Source organism: Diadema setosum, chromosome 8, assembly GCF_964275005.1.
Source record: "Diadema setosum chromosome 8, eeDiaSeto1, whole genome shotgun sequence".
Taxonomy (NCBI): domain Eukaryota; kingdom Metazoa; phylum Echinodermata; class Echinoidea; order Diadematoida; family Diadematidae; genus Diadema; species Diadema setosum.
In genome coordinates this window covers 23613198-23633615 of record NC_092692.1, presented here as the reverse complement: position 1 = coordinate 23633615, position 20418 = coordinate 23613198, and the positions used below count along the sequence as shown (strand labels likewise).

The following is a 20418-nucleotide window of genomic DNA, read 5'->3' as shown; positions in this document are numbered from 1 at the left end:
GCATGTGTAACAAAATGTTTATAATAGGCACAATTTCGTCGACTCATACAATAAACACATGCATAATTTCATGTGGATACCCGAACCGGTTATTAAGTTACGCTGTCAACAAAATTGATTACGGACGGACGGACGGAAGGACGGACGGAAGGACGGACTAACTTCCAAAAACCAAAGTGTGAAAAGATTTACGACACTAGGATATCTATGCATAGTGATTGTATTTTGTTTTTTAATTTTTTCAGTCGAGATTAATGATTAATAGAGTTGCCCTTTGGTCGTGTTATCGAATCTCCGAGCGCCACCCTCCCACTCGACCTGTGTTTTATCGCTTCCCAAATGTGTGACAGGTAAACAGAACAAGGATGGCGGGCAATGGTTACCGTGTCCAGGTTCCAAGCTGACTTACCTAGGAAGTCAAAGTCTAATTTCATCTTCTTATCATAATTGCATGACTATCAGAACACTTAGAATGGTCGTGGATTTCGTAAGCACACAATCTTCAGAGATATTGTCTAATCAGTGAACACGCAGTTTACTTTTCCTGAACACGTTGAAGACGTGCACATGCCTCTCGATCTTAATCGTCAGAAGCTGTTAATTGGAGAGTTTTCAGTACCTTTTCCCTATTCTTCCGTCATTAGGTCCTTTACACTTCCATGCCACCGATGTAGCGATGGCTTCCAGCTTCTATGCAGCGTTGCTGATGATTTGCTTTGTCGCTGGTTCCTACGCGACACCACTGGATGACTACGTCAACATGCCTGACACAAACTACCGGTATGATGTGCTTAGTGAGCACCGCGTAAGTGGAGAGTATATCGCATACGTTATCAACATGACATCGCAGAAGTGGTTGACATGTGAGTATATTCACGAACATACCACGAGAGTCGTATGAGGAATTAACTAAAATAACAACTATTAGCAATAGCAACAATACCACCATGCCAAAAATGCTAATCTTTAGCGTATAGTGCGTTGATTTTATTTTACAGGGGCCGAGTAGCCCGACGCCTTGGGGTGTTTCACAAAGTCGTTCGTAAAGTCGAGCGTAAAGTTACAAACAACTTGAGCAGTTTCATAAAGATTTGAGTTGTTCTTAAGTGCAACAATTCGTGTGTAACTTTACGAAAGGTTTCGGGTTGTTCTTAAAATCAAAGGTTGTTCGTAATGCCATGCGTTCAAGTGTTTTCATGGCAACAGCACTCCAAAATGACTGTAGTGGAGATTGTATTAGCGATCGAGTTATTTGGAATTAAAGTTTCAAAATGGGGTGTTTCACAAAGTCGTTCGTAAAGTCGAGCGTAAAGTTACAAACAACTTGAGCAGTTTCATAAAGATTTGAGTTGTTCGTAAGTGCAACAATTCGTGTGTAACTTTACGAAAGGTTTCGGGTTGTTCTTAAAATCAAAGGTTGTTCGTAATGCCATGCGTTCAAGTGTTTTTATGGCAACAGCACTCCAAAATGACTGTAGTGGAGATTGTATTAGCGATCGAGTTATTTGGAATTAAAGTTTCAAAATGGGGTGTTTCACAAAGTCGTTCGTAAAGTCGAGCGTAAAGTTACAAACAACTTGAGCAGTTTCATAAAGATTTGAGTTGTTCGTAAGTGCAACAATTCGTGTGTAACTTAACGAAAGGTTTCGGGTTGTTCTTAAAATCAAAGGTTGTTCGTAATGCCATGCGTTCAAGTGTTTTCATGGCAACAGCACTCCAAAATGACTGTAGTGGAGATTGTATTAGCGATCGAGTTATTTGGAATTAAAGTTTCAAAATGACAACTTCTAACGGACTTAGGAACTAAGCAATGGAAGCAACGGTTTGTGAGATATACTTTGGGTGAGTTTGAACAATGTTTGAATAACATATTTACAGTGACATTACAAGGAGCTCGATTAGTCACACAAATACACAAGCAATAGGTTAACTGGTACCCTATGCTTGTGGTACGGACACGACAGCAGGAGCACACATATTACGAAAAAGTTGTGCGCATCTTCTCCGCACACCCTGTTGAATCTCCAAGTCATTTTTTTCCCTACAAACCTTCGGGCAGAATTTGAAACCTAAAAATATTTTGCTAGGAATGTTACTAGATTTGGTATTATTCTTTGAGAAGAAAAGTTTCAAAATTGGCATTAAGATGTCCATGTTGTCAGCTTATTTGTGGAGATTTTGCTATATTTCCGAATTTTTGGGGCTCGGTGTACGATCGAAGGCCTGCGATATTCTATTGAAGTGCGGTGTCAATTTTCTTCCGGCGGTTTTTCTGAAACTAGCTGGTTTGGCTCGTGGTTCTTGTTCGTCGAAATGAAAGGCTGCACTTTTAGGATCAAATCAGGTTTATTTTCTTTTAAAAGAGGTATTGCAAATTTATTTGAAATGTCAAACTGTTTCAATTTTTTGAAAGATAAACTCTCCAGATTTAGTATAAAACATTCGTCTTTCACTAGACATAAATAAGAAATAACATTACAAACATACCAGTTTCAGAGAGCGCTTCCTCGCCGAAATTGGAAAACGGCTTTGGATCTAATTTTATGCAGAGACGTCACAAGTAGGAAACAACACAACTGGCACGCACAAACCAAGATAAATGTGTATTACACTCTCCATGCGAAATCGCACATGAAAGATGCCACTTGGAGGATTATTGTTTGTCACATAAATGCACATTTAGTGTCAGATGTTCCGATTTCTATAGTAGATTTAGGGAATTACAGTTTTCGAAAGGTACCACCATGCCAATTTCATCATGTTAAACCAGGAACAAGGAAGAAAAATTCAAACATGTTCTGACTGATTTTTTCCCCAAGCGACAGTGCAACCCGACGAGCGAGGCCGGGTTCGCTTAGTGCGGAATGCAAAGTATCTGCGTGTGGCCAAACATTCTTTGCACTTTTGTATGCTCGGAACACTTCAAAGATGAATTTACAATGTTTTGATAAATCTGTGTCCATGAAGAGGAAATGGGTTTCCCTTGTCGATTTAAGTTAAAACTAATTTCAGTAACAACAATCAATTAAAGCACCAACAATCGCATGTTTTACACAACGAACTCTTTTCATCGCGAAGCCCGGTTCTGCTATTAAGTATCTTGTACGAGTAGGCCGGTAGTAGTTGAGTGCTGCCGTTGAGTGCTGCCGCAAATCTCATGCATGAATATGACCGTAGTGAAGTCTGTTTATCTGTTTTATTTATTTTAGTCAGTTTTGTATATTTTTTATGCGTGTCTAAAAGAATGTTGTATTTCATATGATTTTGAATTTAATCTGGATTTGATATCATAGGATATTGAAGGAGAATAGAAGTGAATACTTATAATGCTTTTTTATGCATATTGTATTTTTGTTTTACTGATAGATATATGATATACAGGGGTTATGATTTTATTTTGTAATAGTTGTATCTAAGAATTCTTTTTTTTTAAATTTGTTATTTCACACTTTTGGGCTCTTGTCACTGAGTTTAATCATGGGTTGTGTATCTTTTTGAAAATTCCAAAATTATGAGATATTTATGATTATGTATTACATAGAAAATATCTTTTATTGTTATACATATACAAGCATTAGAAGAATTACTATTTTGGGTGATATTGAGTGATTTTGATTTGATATAGATATCGATGTTATTATATATTAATGAATAGTGTATTGAGAGAGAGAGAGAGAGAGATAGTGGAAGAGGGAGAGGGAGAGGAGAGGGAGAGAGGGAGGCGAGACAACAAAACTGTTTTTGTCAGTCTGAAATATATATTATGTGCAATATTAATCTCGCGATTCGGCCTTTGGCTGCGACGATGTTGATATCAATAAACCACTTCAATTCAAATCAAATCACGTTTATATCAGCTGCTAGCTGCAATGGGCCAGATGCTCAAACGCTAACAATATTGCTTGTGCTAGCCTTTTACTCGAATTAGTATGCATAAAAACAAGCAATTGCTTGCGAGCAGAAGCTTTTGCCAGCAAGCAGTTGTGCTTGTGCTTGCAGTTGTGCTTGTGCTTGCTGTCCGCAAGCAATTGCTTAGAGACCAAGCATTTACTTAAAAACGTATGTATAAAACATACATTTTGCTTGTTCTTGCAAGCAATTGCTTTGCGATTTTCCAAGCTCTGTAAAATGGGTTTGAGATTTTGCCTAACTGGGACGTTCCCTTTTAAGCATTATTTTCACAATCATAAAAGAAAGAACACACTTGTGCAGGAGTGGTATAAATCTACAAGAAATTACTCCTAAGTAGTGTAAGAAACCTTCTCGTTTCCACAAAGGGAATGTCCACTGGTTAGCACGCAAAATGTGATGGAAAACAGGTAGGATGTCTGACTTTGGTGGAGAGCAAGGAGACCTCTCACTACTTGCAATCTGGCAGATCCGGGCTACAATAAGCAGTGATGGGAATCAGCCATTACGTGCGTGTGTATAAATGTGTTTGTGCGTCTGTGTGTGTATTTATGATTGTCATTTCATAGCTCTTCTGCTATGTCAGGAAATGTTTCCGCACACACATGCCCTTTCAAATACATGTTATAAAATGGGATTTAGATTCTCTGCAATCTGATTGGTCAATTGTGATTCATTGAATTTCACTGATCCACACTGAGTCATGCGTCCGGTAAAGGCCGAACGCATGGCCATGCATCCGGTAAAATCTAAACGCATGGCTTAAGTCTTGTACAGTGTTGTAGGTGTACCGGATGCATGATGGGGAAAATGGCTGTATTTCATAAATTTATGATCAAAATCCGAACGCATGGCTTTAGTCTTGTACAGTGTTGTAGGTGTAGCGGATGCATGATGGGGAAAATGGTTGTATTTCTTGAATTTATTGGCCCATTTCATAACACAAATGATACACAGGCCTATTTCGTGGATCAATTAGAATTGGATGCTCTCGTTTAACTTTGAAACAGTGTAAAACCCACTCACTGCGCTCGTGGGTTTAAACAGTTCCAAAGTTAAACTGGCGAATCCAATTCTCACCGATCCACTCTGTCATGTGCATCATTTGTATACTGCCTTTGTTCTTGTGTTCCCAAAGGCGTGACGTCCCTTTTGTTGATAACGCAAGCAATTGCTTGTGCGGGACAAGCAAATGGTATAAGTACAAGCAAAAGGTTATGCATATGGATTTAAGCAATTGCTTGAGCTAGTCCTTAAATTGTTAGACGATCTTGTGTTTTTGTTTGAAGCAATTAAACTTTCAACTTTCAACTTTATTTTCATTTCCATTAAATAAACAGTGAAAATTTTATACAATGCATTAACAGAACATATTTGTAACATTTTCAAGGAAAACGTTCATGTGATCACGAGTAAAAACATAAATTCGTTTTCTAAGGTATATACAGATGCATAATACAAGGATTGGAATGGAAATGGAGGGTCCCACTAAAAAGCAAAGCTTGTAGGGTATGGGACCCTCGGAAAATACATACACAAAATCAAAGAAACCAATGTCAATTGACATGAAATCAACTTAGGAAGGGAAAAAAAGGAAAAAAAGAAAAAAAAAGAGACTATGGTACAACACGCACCATCGTGGACACAAGCAGACTGGACTTAATGATGTAAGTGTAATGATGAAACGCTCCCTGGATTGATATTGCGAAGGATTGTTACATTTACCGGTATGAATGTATAAAAAAAAAGAAAAAGAAGATATACACACTGCTATATTGTACAATAAAAGTAATATCTGAGGAAAACTTATGTTTGACGGATTATTTTTCTTTAAAAAAAATGTTTTTGTATGATTGCTTAATACTTGTGAAAAAGATGACTTGATTGGGACAATAAAAACTAACCTAATTTGGTTGTGTATCATAAGATTTCAATAGAAATTATTTCAATTTGTTCTTGAAAGAATTCAAAGTTCGTGCTGATACTATGTGGTTGGGAAGTGAGTTCCAATACTTTGATAAAGGTGTGCTGAGCCAGCAAAGTCCTAAAAAATGGCAAATGGAATTCATTGGATCGCCTTGTTGGATAATTGTGGACGGATTGATTTTTTGAAAACATTGTTTCAAATATATTTGGAAGATTGTTTTACAATAGTTACACATAAATTGTCCTGAATTAAACAAATACAAATCTTTAGTTTTAAATATTTCATAAAAAAAAAAACGGATCAGTATGAGACAAAAATGCAGTGTGTCATATAATACGCAAGTGTTTGATATGTATTTCCCCACACAAGAATACCATAATTTAAATAAGGCAATATGAGGGATGAATATAATGTAAGCAGGGACGACAAAGGAAGACAAAATTTAATCTTGTTAAGTACTGTATACCAATATCTCGTGAAATAATCTTACATATACTATCAATATGAAATTTTCATGAAAGCTTATTATCAACTGTTATTCCCAGAAATTGGACATGAGAAACATTTTCCACTGGAGTGCCATCAAAGACAATTTCAACAGGTAGTGCCTCTATGGAGTTGCTAAAAAGCATATGTTTTGTTTTTTAAGATTGAGAGATAATTCATTAGCTTTTATCCATTGAGCAACTTTTTCTAATTCAGAATTCAATGTATTTACAAGGGTAAGAGGATTATTATGCGAAAAAAAAAATAAATTTGAATCATCCGCAAAGAGAATGAAAGAAAGAACATCTGATGATCTACAGAAATCATTTATATAAAGAAGAAACAGAAGCGGACCTAATAAACTTCCCTGTGGGACCCACATTTGACATTTGACATTTGACATTTGAGAATAACAACCATTTAAAGAGACATTTTGCTTCCTGTTCATGAGGTAGCTCCTGAACCACTCCAAGGCCTTCCCACGCACTCCGTAATGGTGTAGTTTATTAAGTAAAATATCATGATTAATAGTGTCGAAGACCTTGGAGAAGTCCAGGAACAAACCTATGAGATGTGAAAATTTGTCGATAGCATGTGCCACTTTTTCTACAAAACTCAATAATGCATGTGTGTTGCTATGTTTTTCCCGAAATCCAAATTGAGAATTTGAGAGTATATTATTTAATTTCAAAAAAGTAATAGTTCTTCTGTAAACAATTTTTTTCTAGAATTTTGGAGAATGTACATAACAAATAAATTGGTCTATGATTATTGACATCTAATTTGTCACCTTTTCTAAACAAAGGGATGACTTTTGCTATTTTCATACTTTCAGGGACAATACCATTAAAAAGGGATTAATTGAATATGGGAGCTAAAGGATCCGCAATACTGATGCCATCGTGTTCAGCACTTTTTTTTTTTGGAGCTAAAATCAGAAACATTGTTGATTATCTCCTGACTATATGTTGGACTAAGAAACATTGAGCTGGAATTTGATGGACCTAGATACTCAGAAAAATGTTTAGTTGAAAGGTATGTTGCTTGCAAGATTTTCCCCAATTGAAGAAAAATGATAATTCAAAATATTACAAATTTGATGAGAGTCTTCAAAAATTTCATAATCAAATCTAATTTTAGTAATATTAGACTTATTACTTGATATATTCACTGCTTGCTTTCAAACTTTCCATGTATTATGAATATCATGGCTATAAAATTGTAACTGCTTGGTATAATATGTTTTCTTTTCAATACGTATAATTTTTGTTAAAGTGTCTTTATAACTAGTATATTTTAGTTTTGATTGCTCAGTAGGTTTAATTTTGAATTTGTAATATAAATTGTTCTTTCTATTTATTGAACGCAAGAGTGATCTAGAAATCCAAGGAAGCCTGGGTACTTTTTTTGTAGTTGGATGGTTTTTCTCTACGTTTTGGAATATGAATATCCAAGAGTTGAAAAAAATATGCATAAAATATTGAAAAGACAAATTAACATCATTTGTGTCAAAAATAGAAGACCAGCCCATCATGTCTAAGCTAGCACCTAGACTTGCTACATTTTCATTTGTAATTCTTCGTCTTCGTAAACAACTAGATTTATTTTCAATAGTATCATTTAAAAAGAAACTAGTCGAAATGGGGAAATGATCTGCAATATCTGAAAGTAATATAAGGGAATCGGGAGAAGGCAATATTTAATTTTACAAAAAATATTATCAATAAGGGAGGCGGATTCATTAACTATACGTTTGGGCTTAGATATCAAAGGTAGGAAGGAAGCAGATAAAAATGTTTCCAAAAAATCTTGTGAAATATTATTTTGTTTTAATAAATCTATATTGAAATCTCCCATTATGAAGCATCTTTTATGAATGAAAACTGGGTTTTTCATCAAATCCGCAATATAATCTAAAAATGATTTGATATTCGCGCTAGGAGGTCTATACACTACACCTAAGATTACATTTTAACTACCAGGAACTGTAATTTCAATAAAAAGAGATTCAATAAATTCAGTCATACTGTAATTGCTTACAAGCAATTGCTGGTTTGATGCATTCGGCCAAATTACGCACAGCTGATAGCACCAACACTACGTCCACAGCCAGGTTCACAGCAACACCTGAATTGAAGTGTGCTGTGGAAGGCAGCTGAGAGAATTGTGCAAGAGAAACCTTTTTTTTTCGGATTATTTCATAAATTCGGTAAACCAAACATTATTCTGGAATGGATTTGAACATCCACTTGAGCTGATTCAGTAAGGCTGAAATGCTCTTTGCAGGGCGTTTTTAGCTGAAAATTTACTGACCGCCGTGATATGTAGTGGATCATAGTATAGATTCGTAGTGCTCAAGTGATACGAGAGGATTTGTCTCTACTATCCTGGGCCAGCAATGCATGTTTCTACAATTCCAACGTTAGATTAGAAGCCCAGCGGAAAGAGACAGCTACCATCGGTGCATAGGCCCACATACCCTTGTTTTTTGAGGTATGCTCCTTTCCTTTGAGATTGGAATTTACGTTCTTGTTGAAGAGTCAGCCTCATCAGGCTCAACTGCAGTCAAGCATGAAGCTGTTACCAGGGCACACCGCAGCACTACAACAGTAAAAGAAGAACCGGGCTCGGCGATTAAAAAAGTTCGTTGCGTAGAATGTGCGATTGTTGGTGCTTTCATTCGTTGATTGTTGTACTAGTAACTGAAAATAGTTTTAACTTAAATCGACAAGAGAAACGCTTTTCTTCAAGGCCACAAATTAATCTACACATTTTAATCTTCTTTGAAGTGTTCCGAACATACCAAAGAAAGTTTGGCCACACGCAGTTTGGCATTCCGCATGACACGAACTCGGCCGCGCTCGTCGGATTGCACTGTCGATTGGTAACAAAGTAAGCCAGAACACGTCTGAAATTTTCTTCCTTGTTTCTAGTTTAACATCACATGATTTTATGAAACTGGTATTGTGGTCCCTTTCGAAGACTATAATTACCTAAACACTGTAGAAATCGGATCATATCACACTAAAACTGCTTAAATTTTCAAAACAAAAAATGCTCATCCAAGTAACATCTTTCATGTGCGATTCGCATGCATAGTGTATACACATTTAGTTCGGTCGATGTGGGCTAGTGGTGCTGTTTCCTACTTATGACTTCTCTGCATATCATTATCATAAATCAGATCTAGAGTCATTTTCCGATTTTGGCGAGGAAGCGCTTTCTGAAACTGCTATCATTTCTGCATAATTATGTATATTTACTAGATCTAGAGAGTTTATCTTTTGAAAAATTGATACAGTTTGAAATGTCATTTGAACTTGCAATCCTCTTAAAAGTTCACAGTTTTATGAACAGTTAAAATTGATTATATAGTTGATTTCAACTGTAAGTCTATGGTCTGATAAGATATCATAGCTCTTGGTTTGAACGTCCTCCGCATCTAGAGTGCACGGTACGTGTACGGTACGGTACGTGTACGGTACGTACACGCGGCAGCGCAGTCGCGCCCGCCCGCCCGCGCCTTTTTTTCCGTAGCCAAGCGAGAGATTATCTCATGATTATTCATTATATTATATTGTATCGTACACCTCGCCAAAAGTGCAAGCCATTCGTGAATATTCATTACGCAGGACGAGAAGCCCCTAAAAAGAGTTATGGTACTGTGTATGATATGATGTGTGTGTGTGTGTGTGTGTGTGTGCATGTGTGTGTACCAAAGGGGTTTTAGAACCTCTTTGGTGTGTACACGTATACAAATCGTCTGTGCACACTAAGCTCTCTCCACGTGTACGCAACTCTGAGACGTGCTTTCTGTGGCCGCCGGCATGACATCGTGAAGTACTGAAGATTGTGCAAGCACAGGGCTGGGTACAGGATCATTCTAACAACATAGAGAATTAGAATTTAAATCTCCTTGAAACATTCAAAAACTACGCTCTGCTGCGCCGAGCGAGGAGGCAATTTGACTGTCATACCAAGATCATGACCCTGGACTTGTCAACAACATGTATGCTGGGAAAAAAAAAACTTGACGCCGTGCCAGAATAGTATGCTAAAAGTTTGACATTGGCGAAAGAGAAGAAAAATTATGGAAATGAAGATTTTTTTTAAAAAGACAACTGCTATGGTAATATTGGTAAGCCAAATGTTAGACCTATTGTTAGAGGCTTTGAGTAACTGCTAATAGCTTCACAGTGATACTGACACTTACTCAAGAATAAAAGCAGTTCTAAGGGGTTCAGATGAGATTAACAAGAATGGTCACGAACGAATTACACAATAGACCCTATAGCACACCACGAAATCATGCATGTTCCATACAAAAAATACAAGAACGCCAAGGTGGTATTCATGTCCATTGTTTTGAGTAATTGTAAGCACACACTCACATACACATCATTTGTTCCTGTGTAGTGTTCAAGTTTAGTACAGAGGGTTAAAATTTGACCAGAATCTGGAACAACTTTAAGATTAATCATGGATTTAATGAAATGATTTATGCTTTCATATTTAAATCAACTGAATTGTGACTCTCTCACACATGGGACAACCATTTTATGTTCTATCCGAGGGACATGTGCCTGAACATTCCTTTTCGTGACGCTCGAGTTCAATTTTTTTCAATGAACAGGTGGACCTCTGCTGCAAAATAAATAATCTTCATCATAAATTCAAATCACTCAACTAAATTGTACCCTATTCAGCTATTACTCAGATTATACCAATGACAGTGCTATCGGGGGGGGGGGGGGGGCATTTCATTAAGGAACTTGTCGGATAAAATGTCCGACAAGTCAATTATATCCGACAAGTTCAGAGAAATCAGCCAATCAGACTAAAGAATTTCTCAAAACTTGTCGGATATGATTGACTTGTCAGATATTTTATCCGACAAGTTCCTTCATGAAATGCCCCCCTGATATATACTTTTGAAAGTAAGTGTATTAAGGATCAGAAGTGGGAAATATTTTTTTTTTCTAACACTACCTAGTATAACACACAAAATAAAGACATATTACACAGTTTTGAAAACTAACAAAACTATGAAATATCACAAAACGTCTTACATAAGACAATTTCACATGACTGATGATAACCAAAAATAACATTTAGAGACGTGAGTGCACAACCCCCAAATATATCAACCTAGGTATAAATGGATAGCCTATTAGATGAAAAGAAATAATCTGCCAGAAACTTCTTTGTGACATCTGTGCGTATTCTTTATTCCCTCTTATCTAATATAGTTCACTCAATCAGGCAATCTGTAGTTATTCACGATTAATTCAATTTACATTGTGATGAACTACTTGTTCCAAAAATTACGAAGTCATGGGAGATCGGTTGTTTGCACAGGTGGAATCACTTTCCTCGTTATCTGCCATTGCAAGTAATATTTCGAATGTGGATTGTTTGAAAAAAAAATTCCCTCCATACTGCAGCAGCTTATGGTATTTTCTTTGATTTAGAAATGTTACTGAAATGATAGAAATATCCTCTCTTTGTTCTGCCGTGGACGTCACTGCCCGTTGGCGATCACTGATGCAGTGTGCCTCCTCCATCTCCCTCTATCGTCGCACGAATGCAGCAATGTAGATCCTCTCTCGCCAGTTATAATCCAGCCATTGCGGAAAGGAAAGTGATTTGCTGTCGTCCACGTGATCTCTTTCCGTTTACAAATCCAGTGAGGACTAGATGTTCAGTTTGCCTCTTCCTCACGACATGGCCCAAAAACTGCATCTGGCGTTTCCTGATGGTGGAGAGCAGCTCACGTTCAGTCGACACCATTTCTAGTACTTCTGTGTTTGATTTTCTTTCTGTCCATATTTTCAACATTCTGCTATAGCACCACATCTCGAAACTTTCTATTCTGTGTCTCATCGGCTTGTTAACTGTCCATGTCTCTGCGCCATACGTCATAGCCGACCATATGTATGTCTTCAAGAACCGTTTCCTTGTGGCGATGGACAATTTGCGATTCGTCATCACCTTGCGCATGTTCTGAAACGCTATCTTTCCAGTGCCAATTCTACGCCTGATTTCTTTTTCTGAGCGGCTGTCTGAAGTCAGCAGGCTACCGAGGTATTGAAAGATGACACCTGCTTCAGCTCTTGTCCATTTATCATTATCGAATATCGAGGTGGCTGCGCAGTTTTGCTGAAGACCATAGTTACTGATTTCGCGATGTTAATCGATAGCCCCTTTTCCTCGCTTGCTCTGGAGACAACATCCATCAACCTCTACAGTTTCTCTGCACTGTCAGCTAGGATCACCGTGTCACCGGCGTACCTCATGTTTGTGAGTTGACTGCCCCCGATTGCAAAGCCAGGTAATTCGTCCAATTGTCGCACAATTGACTCTGTGTATAAGTTGAACATGTATGGCGAACCGACACATCCTTGTCGCACACCTCGCTCAATATCCTGCCAATCACCAACTTCTCCATCATGCTGTACCGCAGCTGATTGCCTCCAGTACAGGTCTGCCAATAACCTTTTATCTTCGTCATCAATGTCTAGCTCGTCGAGTGTCTTGAACAATTCTTCATGTTTAACCTTATCAAACGCCTTCGTGTAGTCGATAAAACATACATACAGATGTTGCTGCTTCTCTATAGCTCTTTCTGCCAAGCGGCGAATGACGAAGATCGCATTCCGTGTTCCTCTGTCTGGAACAAATCCATATTGTTGCTGTGAAATCTCATTGCATGTTCGACCTCTTATCCGGTTTATTAGCAAACGAACAAGAATCTTGGTTAAATGGCTCATCAAACTGATGGTTCGGTGTTCCTCACATTTGGTGGTTCCTGCTTTCTTTCGGTAGAGCAATGAAGATTGATCTGTACCTGGTATACGTCCTTCCTGATATACTGCGTTCATCATCTCTGTGACTGTGTCAAGGATTTCGTCTTCAGATGCTTGTATCATCTCAACCAGTATACCATCTGGTCCTGCAGCCTTTCCGGAAGCGCTCTTCCGTATCTCATTTCTGACCTCATCTCTGGTGAATTCCAGCATCCGACGCTCTCCTGCATTGTCATCCCCATATGTAGGCTGCGGAACCCTATATCCTATGCGTGTTTAATTTCTGCTCTTCTCATATTCCTTCTCTGCTTCTTCCATTCTAAAACAGTGCAACCATGTAAAATCTATGCAAATTGATCGTGTTTTACAAGTGTATGACGTCCTGTTTGAGCGCGTTATAGTTCTTCTAAAATATGGAGCTCTCTGCTGGGTGAGCAATTTGCTTCAAAATGAATATGCATTTACATGATTTTTTATATCTCATTACGGAAATCTTCTCTGCTTTTACTTCCAGTTTATAAAGACCCTTGTCATATTATCGATACTTTACTAATATCAATAACTAAGCTACTCACACGATCGAAAGAGGAAAAGTTTTAGGAAGTACAGATGTCGCCTACTTTTTCTTGCACCGAAGTGCACGGATACACTTTCCGGCTGAAGCTGAAGAAGGATAAACTGTTGTAAAACTAACTTTAAATTTATGTCCATGGTTACTAAAACACGCTTGCTCCAGGAGTACATAGACAATTTGTGCAAGCGTTTACACGTGACATCACAAATACGTACACATACAGGCATGTACGTATCATACACATAAAAAAAAACACACACACACATACACGTTTCTATGTGCACTCGGTAGGCCAACATGTTGTGGCAGGTGCGCTGAGTTATTCATAATTCACGAGATAATCTCTCGCTTGGTTGCGGAAAAGAAGGCGCGTCCCGCCCGCACTATAGCACGACGCTTGATCGACCGTGGATTTTCTCACATTCTCGCGATGCTAGTATACAAATGATGCACAGGATAGAGTGCGTTAGTGGAGATGTAGCGCACTCGAGGGTATTTACAATTGTGAAACATGCACGAGGCGAAGCCGAGTGCATGTTGTACTACATTGTAAATACCCGAGAGTGAGCTGCATCTCCACTAACGCCACGAAATAATCCTGTGCATCATTTGTTTTATAAAATGGGTCGAAAACTAACAGCATTTTTCACGTACCTTTGTGGGTCAATACCAGTCAGCTACATGTAGCACTCGCTCAAGAATCAAGATGTCCGAAGATGTTCGTCCCAAACATTTACGCACGTCGCACTCGGAAATCCCGCACATAAGTACTGTACGTATAAGAGTATACGTACGCCACACATGTTATGCACAAGAAAGGCCGGCCGGCAGCCCGAACTAGAAGTTGTTTACAGGATTGACAGCGCGTATAGTAGCGCGCGACGCACTTGTAACAACTGATTGAGTGCGCACTGCTAGTGTAAACATTGTGACGTCAGGCCGTGCATGTTAGTGAGAAATTAATGCACGCACACGTGACTCATTTCAGCGCTTCCAATTGGCTAAATTCTTGAACCCATTTTATAACAAGTGTTAATGTAGGTTTTCCCTGTCATTTTCATGCTTTTGTCATTCAAGTTCCTATTCCGAGCATTCGATTTCACGCGTTCCACGCTAGCAGCACGGAATCAGCAATTAAATAAAAAAATCCGGTCATTCGAATTCACTATCAGAGCTTTGCCCTAACATTTCAAGGTGATATTTTATGGAAGGGGGTCTATATAAACCTATGATGCTATCGACTTGTTATAAAAGCCTTCTGTAGATCTTTAAGATTACAAAGGACAAGTCCACCTTCATATACATGTGGATTGAATAAATGCAACAATATTAGTAGGACACATCAGTTAAACTTTGATGAAAATCCGACCATCCGTTCAAAAGTTATGAATTTTTAAAGTATCCACACAATCACTGCTGGATGAGAAGACTACTACAGTGCATGATGTCACATGCGTACAACGATATAAAGAAAATAAAAAGAGAATTTCACAAAACTTTATTTTCTAATAAAGTGCACATTTCTTCCACTTGTTACTGATGTATATAAAGGGTAATATTATTCCCCTTGCCATCTGAAAGAGAGAAGGTAAGTGTTCTTTTGTTATGGGAGAAAAGTGAAAATATGTTCTTTAGACTTTCTTTAAATCGTTGTACACATGTGACATCACAAGCTATTGTAGTCTTCTCATCCAGCCGTGGCTGAGCAGGAACTTAAAATATTCAAAACTTTTGAAAGGATTGTCCGATTTTCCTCAACCTCTCACTGACGTGTTCTACTAATATTGCTGCATTCACTCAACCCACATGTCTATGAAGGTGAACTTGTCCTCATGTTCCCAACCTGTCAATCGCAATGTATGAATAATCACGATAACGATAGCGCGACGATATCGCGATTCGATCATAAAGACGATATAGCGGATAAATCCGCGATAATCGCGGAAGGATGGAACCGCACGCGCGACTTCGGCAGCAGTTTGGGTAAAACATCGGGAGGGCGATGCCGAGGTTAGCACGGCGCAGGCCGGGCGGAACGTAATACGTCCCGTCGGACCGCTGCTGAGGATTCTGTGTACCATCTATGCAAATTATGTACATTTTTATGCAGCGGTTTTTGAAGCCGTGACAGTACCTATGTGTTTGAATCACGCGAAGTGTCTTGGAGTCCTAACGCACGTTTCTGTTTTTTGTTTTTCCAGCGCATGGTAGCACAAAACGAAATGTGAAATATATTTGTACATTTAAGGGTATATTTATAATCAGTTATTTAGTAGTTTGTTTGTGGAATGGTACCTTATTCTTAATGATGCTCAATGTTATGAAATAGCGTGAACTTTAAGCATGATCATGACAATATTTTAGAGAATACACATTACTGCGGTTATTACAGAGCTAAGGAGGAAACTGAAGTTATTGTACCTGGATGGTTTTTTTTTTTTTCACAGTAAGGAGAATTCTCAAGACAAGTGGTTGCAATCGTCGCGCCGATGAGAAAGCAACGTAACTGTTCAGTGTTCGTAGAAACAGCATTGATCTGTGCAGTACATTGTGCTGCTAGCAGCGCTCACAGAAAGGGAGCTTATGCATAGGAACCGTAGGCGACGTACGTACACGCCTACGCCCGGTTTTGCGTTATACATTCGACAATGTTCAATGGTGAAAAATTATATACCCATCTCATTATTACCTGTAATATCGAAAATTTTAGAAAAAGTAGTTTACAAGTGTCTCTACTCGTTTATGATTGAAAATGAAATATTAAATGCGAACCAGTTTGGTTTTAGGAAAGGATTTTCTACCGATTATGCTATAATCAAATCTGTCGACAATATTATTGATGCGCTGACTATTAAAAAAGGAGCACATAATTGGAGTTTTTATGGATCCATAGTAAGGCATTTGACACTATTGATCATGACATTTTACTTGAAAAATTATATAATTATGGCGTGAGAGGGATTATTTTGTCGTGGTTCAGAAGTTATCTAAGTCATCGCAAACAATATGTTGCATTCAAATCCAGTCACTCATTATATTCTAACGTGTCATGTAGTGTCCCTCACGGATCTATCCTCGAGCGCCTACTTTTTTAGATTTACATTAATGATATTATCAATTCCTCTCCTCGTTTGAACTTCATCTTATTTGCAGACGACACCAACGTTTTTTATTCCTGCAAGGATATTGCAACACTGGTTGATACACTAAATATGGAATTAAGCAACATATCGAAATGGTTTAGAAGTAACAAGCTTTCATTGAATATTGATGATACAAACATTGATGAGAAACATTCAACCAAGTTTCTAGGACTGACCCTAGATAGTAATCTCACTTGAAATACTCATTTTCAGAATATTACAACAGCAATATCTAAAGCAACTGGTGTTTTAAGGAGAATAAAGTATTTAATGAATGATCAAACTTTAATAATGTTATTTAACACTTTATTTTTACCATATGCAATGTACTGCAATATCGTTTGGGACAACTGTAGCAAAACTAAATTGAACACAATTTTTATTCTCCAGAAAAAGGCTCTTCGTATATGCGCACACTCAAATTTCTTGGCTCACACTGATCCCATATTTCATCGCCTAAAAACTCTAAAGGCCCATGATATACATTTATATCTAACTGCCATATTTATGTATAAACACACTCGAAATTTATTACCATTTTTTCATAATGCCTTAGTAACCAATGACCATATTCACTCATACCCAACCCGTCGTTCCCATGATTTTCATTTAAGTAATCCAAAGCTTCTACTTGCTCAAAAGTCGATCAGACATCACGGTCCGGATACATGGAACACTCTTCCTGAGGAGTTGAAGCAGTGTGCCTCCTTGTTTTCATTCAAAGCAAACTTAAAGAAGCACATTTTATTACAGTATACTTCAAATACGAACTAAAAACAAATAATTCATATGACTAATGTTGGTCTTCCGATAGCAACATCGCATATCGTTCCCTCTTCCAGCAAACCAATTCAATTCTTCTAAATTCCAGCCTATCTGCCCTTGTGCACTTTCAAGCACTTGCACGCACATTCACCACCATCACACATCAGAGTTTATTTTCCCCTGCTATCTTCGCAGCAGAATTTGTACTGTTACGAATCTAGTACGTCCCTATGTTTTCCTCGGGCCGGCCATCTTTTCAAGCTATGCTTACAATGGCGGCCCTCTGTATAATTGCTTCTTAACTACAATTGTTGTTGTAATCCCCGCCGCATAGAATGCATACAGTATATTATATCATTAATTTCCTTTTATATCTTTGTTTATGCAAGTGAAACGACCCTGTTTTGAATTTACTTTGTATATTTCCCACATGTTCATGATTATGTACCTTATGTATATTGATTTGCTGATTGATTTTATGATTTGCAGTAAATAAAGTATCTTTTAAACAAAAAAAACGAAACAAAACTTGTGTACTTAAAATATCTCACTTCATTAATTCATCGCAAAGAGCAGGGTGTTTAACCCGATGAAATGGTCCCACCTTTCATCCAACTGGACCCCATGGAAAACCAGCTATGGAAAATGGAACAAACAAACAAACAAACATTAGGCACTTTCTCCTTTCTCAAAAAAAGTCTACTCCATTTTCGTCGTTAAATTGATTGCACGAAGTAGGAACTTGATCGCCTGAAAATGAAATTGAACGCTCCAAACAAGCTCATCGGGACTATCACATGACTATCGCGTGAATTTTAATGCACGAATAGGAAATGGAATGCACGCATTTGGAAATTGAACGCCCAAGCGTGAATATGATTTGACGAAAACGAAATAAAACTCCAATAAATGAAATTTATTGCTCGGATTCTGAATTTGAATGCCCGATTTTTTTCGATTTTTTTTTTTTTTTTTTTTTTTTGGTGCTGTGTGAATTTAAATGCGCATTAATGAACTGGAATGACAAAAGTATGAAATTGACAGGGAAAACCTATACTAAGTAGTACAGTTATTAGTTACGTGCCAACTGCTTACGTGAACATGAAAATCATCCGCTTTTTCGTCGCTCTGGAGCCTAATAGGCCAAATCTTGCTTTGCCGTCTGTCCCCGTCTGCCCATTTTTAAATCGTTTTACCCTATATCGACGGTGCTGAATCCGAATCTGGATGATGCAACTCTTGCATCCTTGAGGGTTTTGAGATATTCAAGATGCCTGCCAAAAATAGCCACCAAAACTTGAAATTCCTATGTATTTCAATCTGAATCTTGAAAACTTGAAAACAATGATTGGTGGGTTTTATCCTATTTCGAGGTTGCTGAATCCGCATTAGCATGATAAATCCTTGCATCCTTAAAATCCCCTTGCATTTCCTTCGAAATGGTAAAAAATTAAAAAATTGTATTTTCTAACCCCATTTTCAGGGTGCTGAACCGAATGTGCATGATGTAACTCTTGAATCCTTGAGGCTTTTAAGATATTCAAGATCGTGCCAAGACGGCCATCAGAAACGCACATTAAATATTTTTCTTTCTGAATCGTAAAAATTAAGAATATTAGTTATGGTTTTACGCTGTTTCGAATGAGCTGAAGCTCATCTGGCTAACGCATCTCTTGCATTCCTTAGGGATTTGAGCACGGGACGGATCCAGGAATTCCGCGCAAAAAATAAAGAGCACCGGGCGCCCCCCCCCCCCCTCCCCATCTGGATCCGCCAGTATTGAGTTGTCCAAGATGACTGCCAAAAGTGCTGTCAGAAATTGAAATTTCAATATGAATATTTCCTCATAAATTCTAAAAAAATTGGAAATAAGTTGATGGTCTTATCCCATTTCACAAGGGTGCTAGAGCCGAATCTGGTTGATGCAACTTTTGCATCTATGAAAGTTTTGAGATATTCAGATAGGACATAAAAGTAATCGGAAATTCCTCTATGTTTTTTGTATATAGGGGTCCTAAACTGTGAATTACCGTGATCTAAATTGAGGCAGGGGATTTTCTAACCCCATTTTCAGGGTGCTGAACCGAATGTGCATGATGTAACTCTTGAATCCTTGAGGCTTTTGAGATATTCAAGATCCTGCCAAAGACGGCCATCAGAAACGTACATTAAATATTTTTCTTTCTAAATCGTAAAAATTAAGAATATTAGTTATGGTTTTACGCTGTGTCGAATGAGAGCTGAAGCTCATCTGGCTAATGCATCTCTTGCATTCCTTAGGGATTTGAGCACGGGACGGATCCAGGAATTCCGCGCAAAAAATAAAGAGCATCGGGCGCCCCCCCCCCCCATCTGGATCCGCCAGTGTTGAGTTGTCCAAGATGACTGTCAAAAGTGCTGTAAAAAAATTGAAATTTTAATATGAATATTTCCTCATAAATTCTGAAAAATTGAAAATAAATTGATGGTCTTATCCCATTTCACAAGGGTGGTAGAGCCGAATCTGGTTGATGCAACTTTTGCATCTGCGAAAGTTTTGAGATATTCAGATAGGACCTATATAATCGGAAATTCCTCTATGTTTTTGTACATAGGGGTCCTAAATTGTGAATTACCGGGATCTAAATTGAAGCAGGGGATTAACGCAAGGACGAAAAGTAATAATGCATATTTCTTTTTACAAGTCACATGAGCAAATTTGTCAAATCAGCCAAAAATCAGTAGCATCCAAAATGGCCGCGTGTGGTGTTTGTACGCGTTCTGAAAAAATTAATATCATCATTAAACCGAAATTTAAGCAAAACAAGC

At 37.9% G+C, this 20418-nt stretch overlaps 1 protein-coding gene across 1 annotated transcript in view; it reads left to right on the top strand.

The window, feature by feature from the left end:
• The first annotated feature begins 676 nt into the window (after nt 1-676).
• LOC140232159 (autocrine proliferation repressor protein A-like) overlaps nt 677-20418 on the top strand; it is a 190564-nt gene continuing 170822 nt past the window's right edge. Inside the window, exon 1 of the mRNA XM_072312303.1 lies at nt 677-863. Within this exon, the coding sequence (XP_072168404.1) occupies nt 677-863 (187 nt within the window). The remainder of the gene's footprint in view (nt 864-20418) is intronic.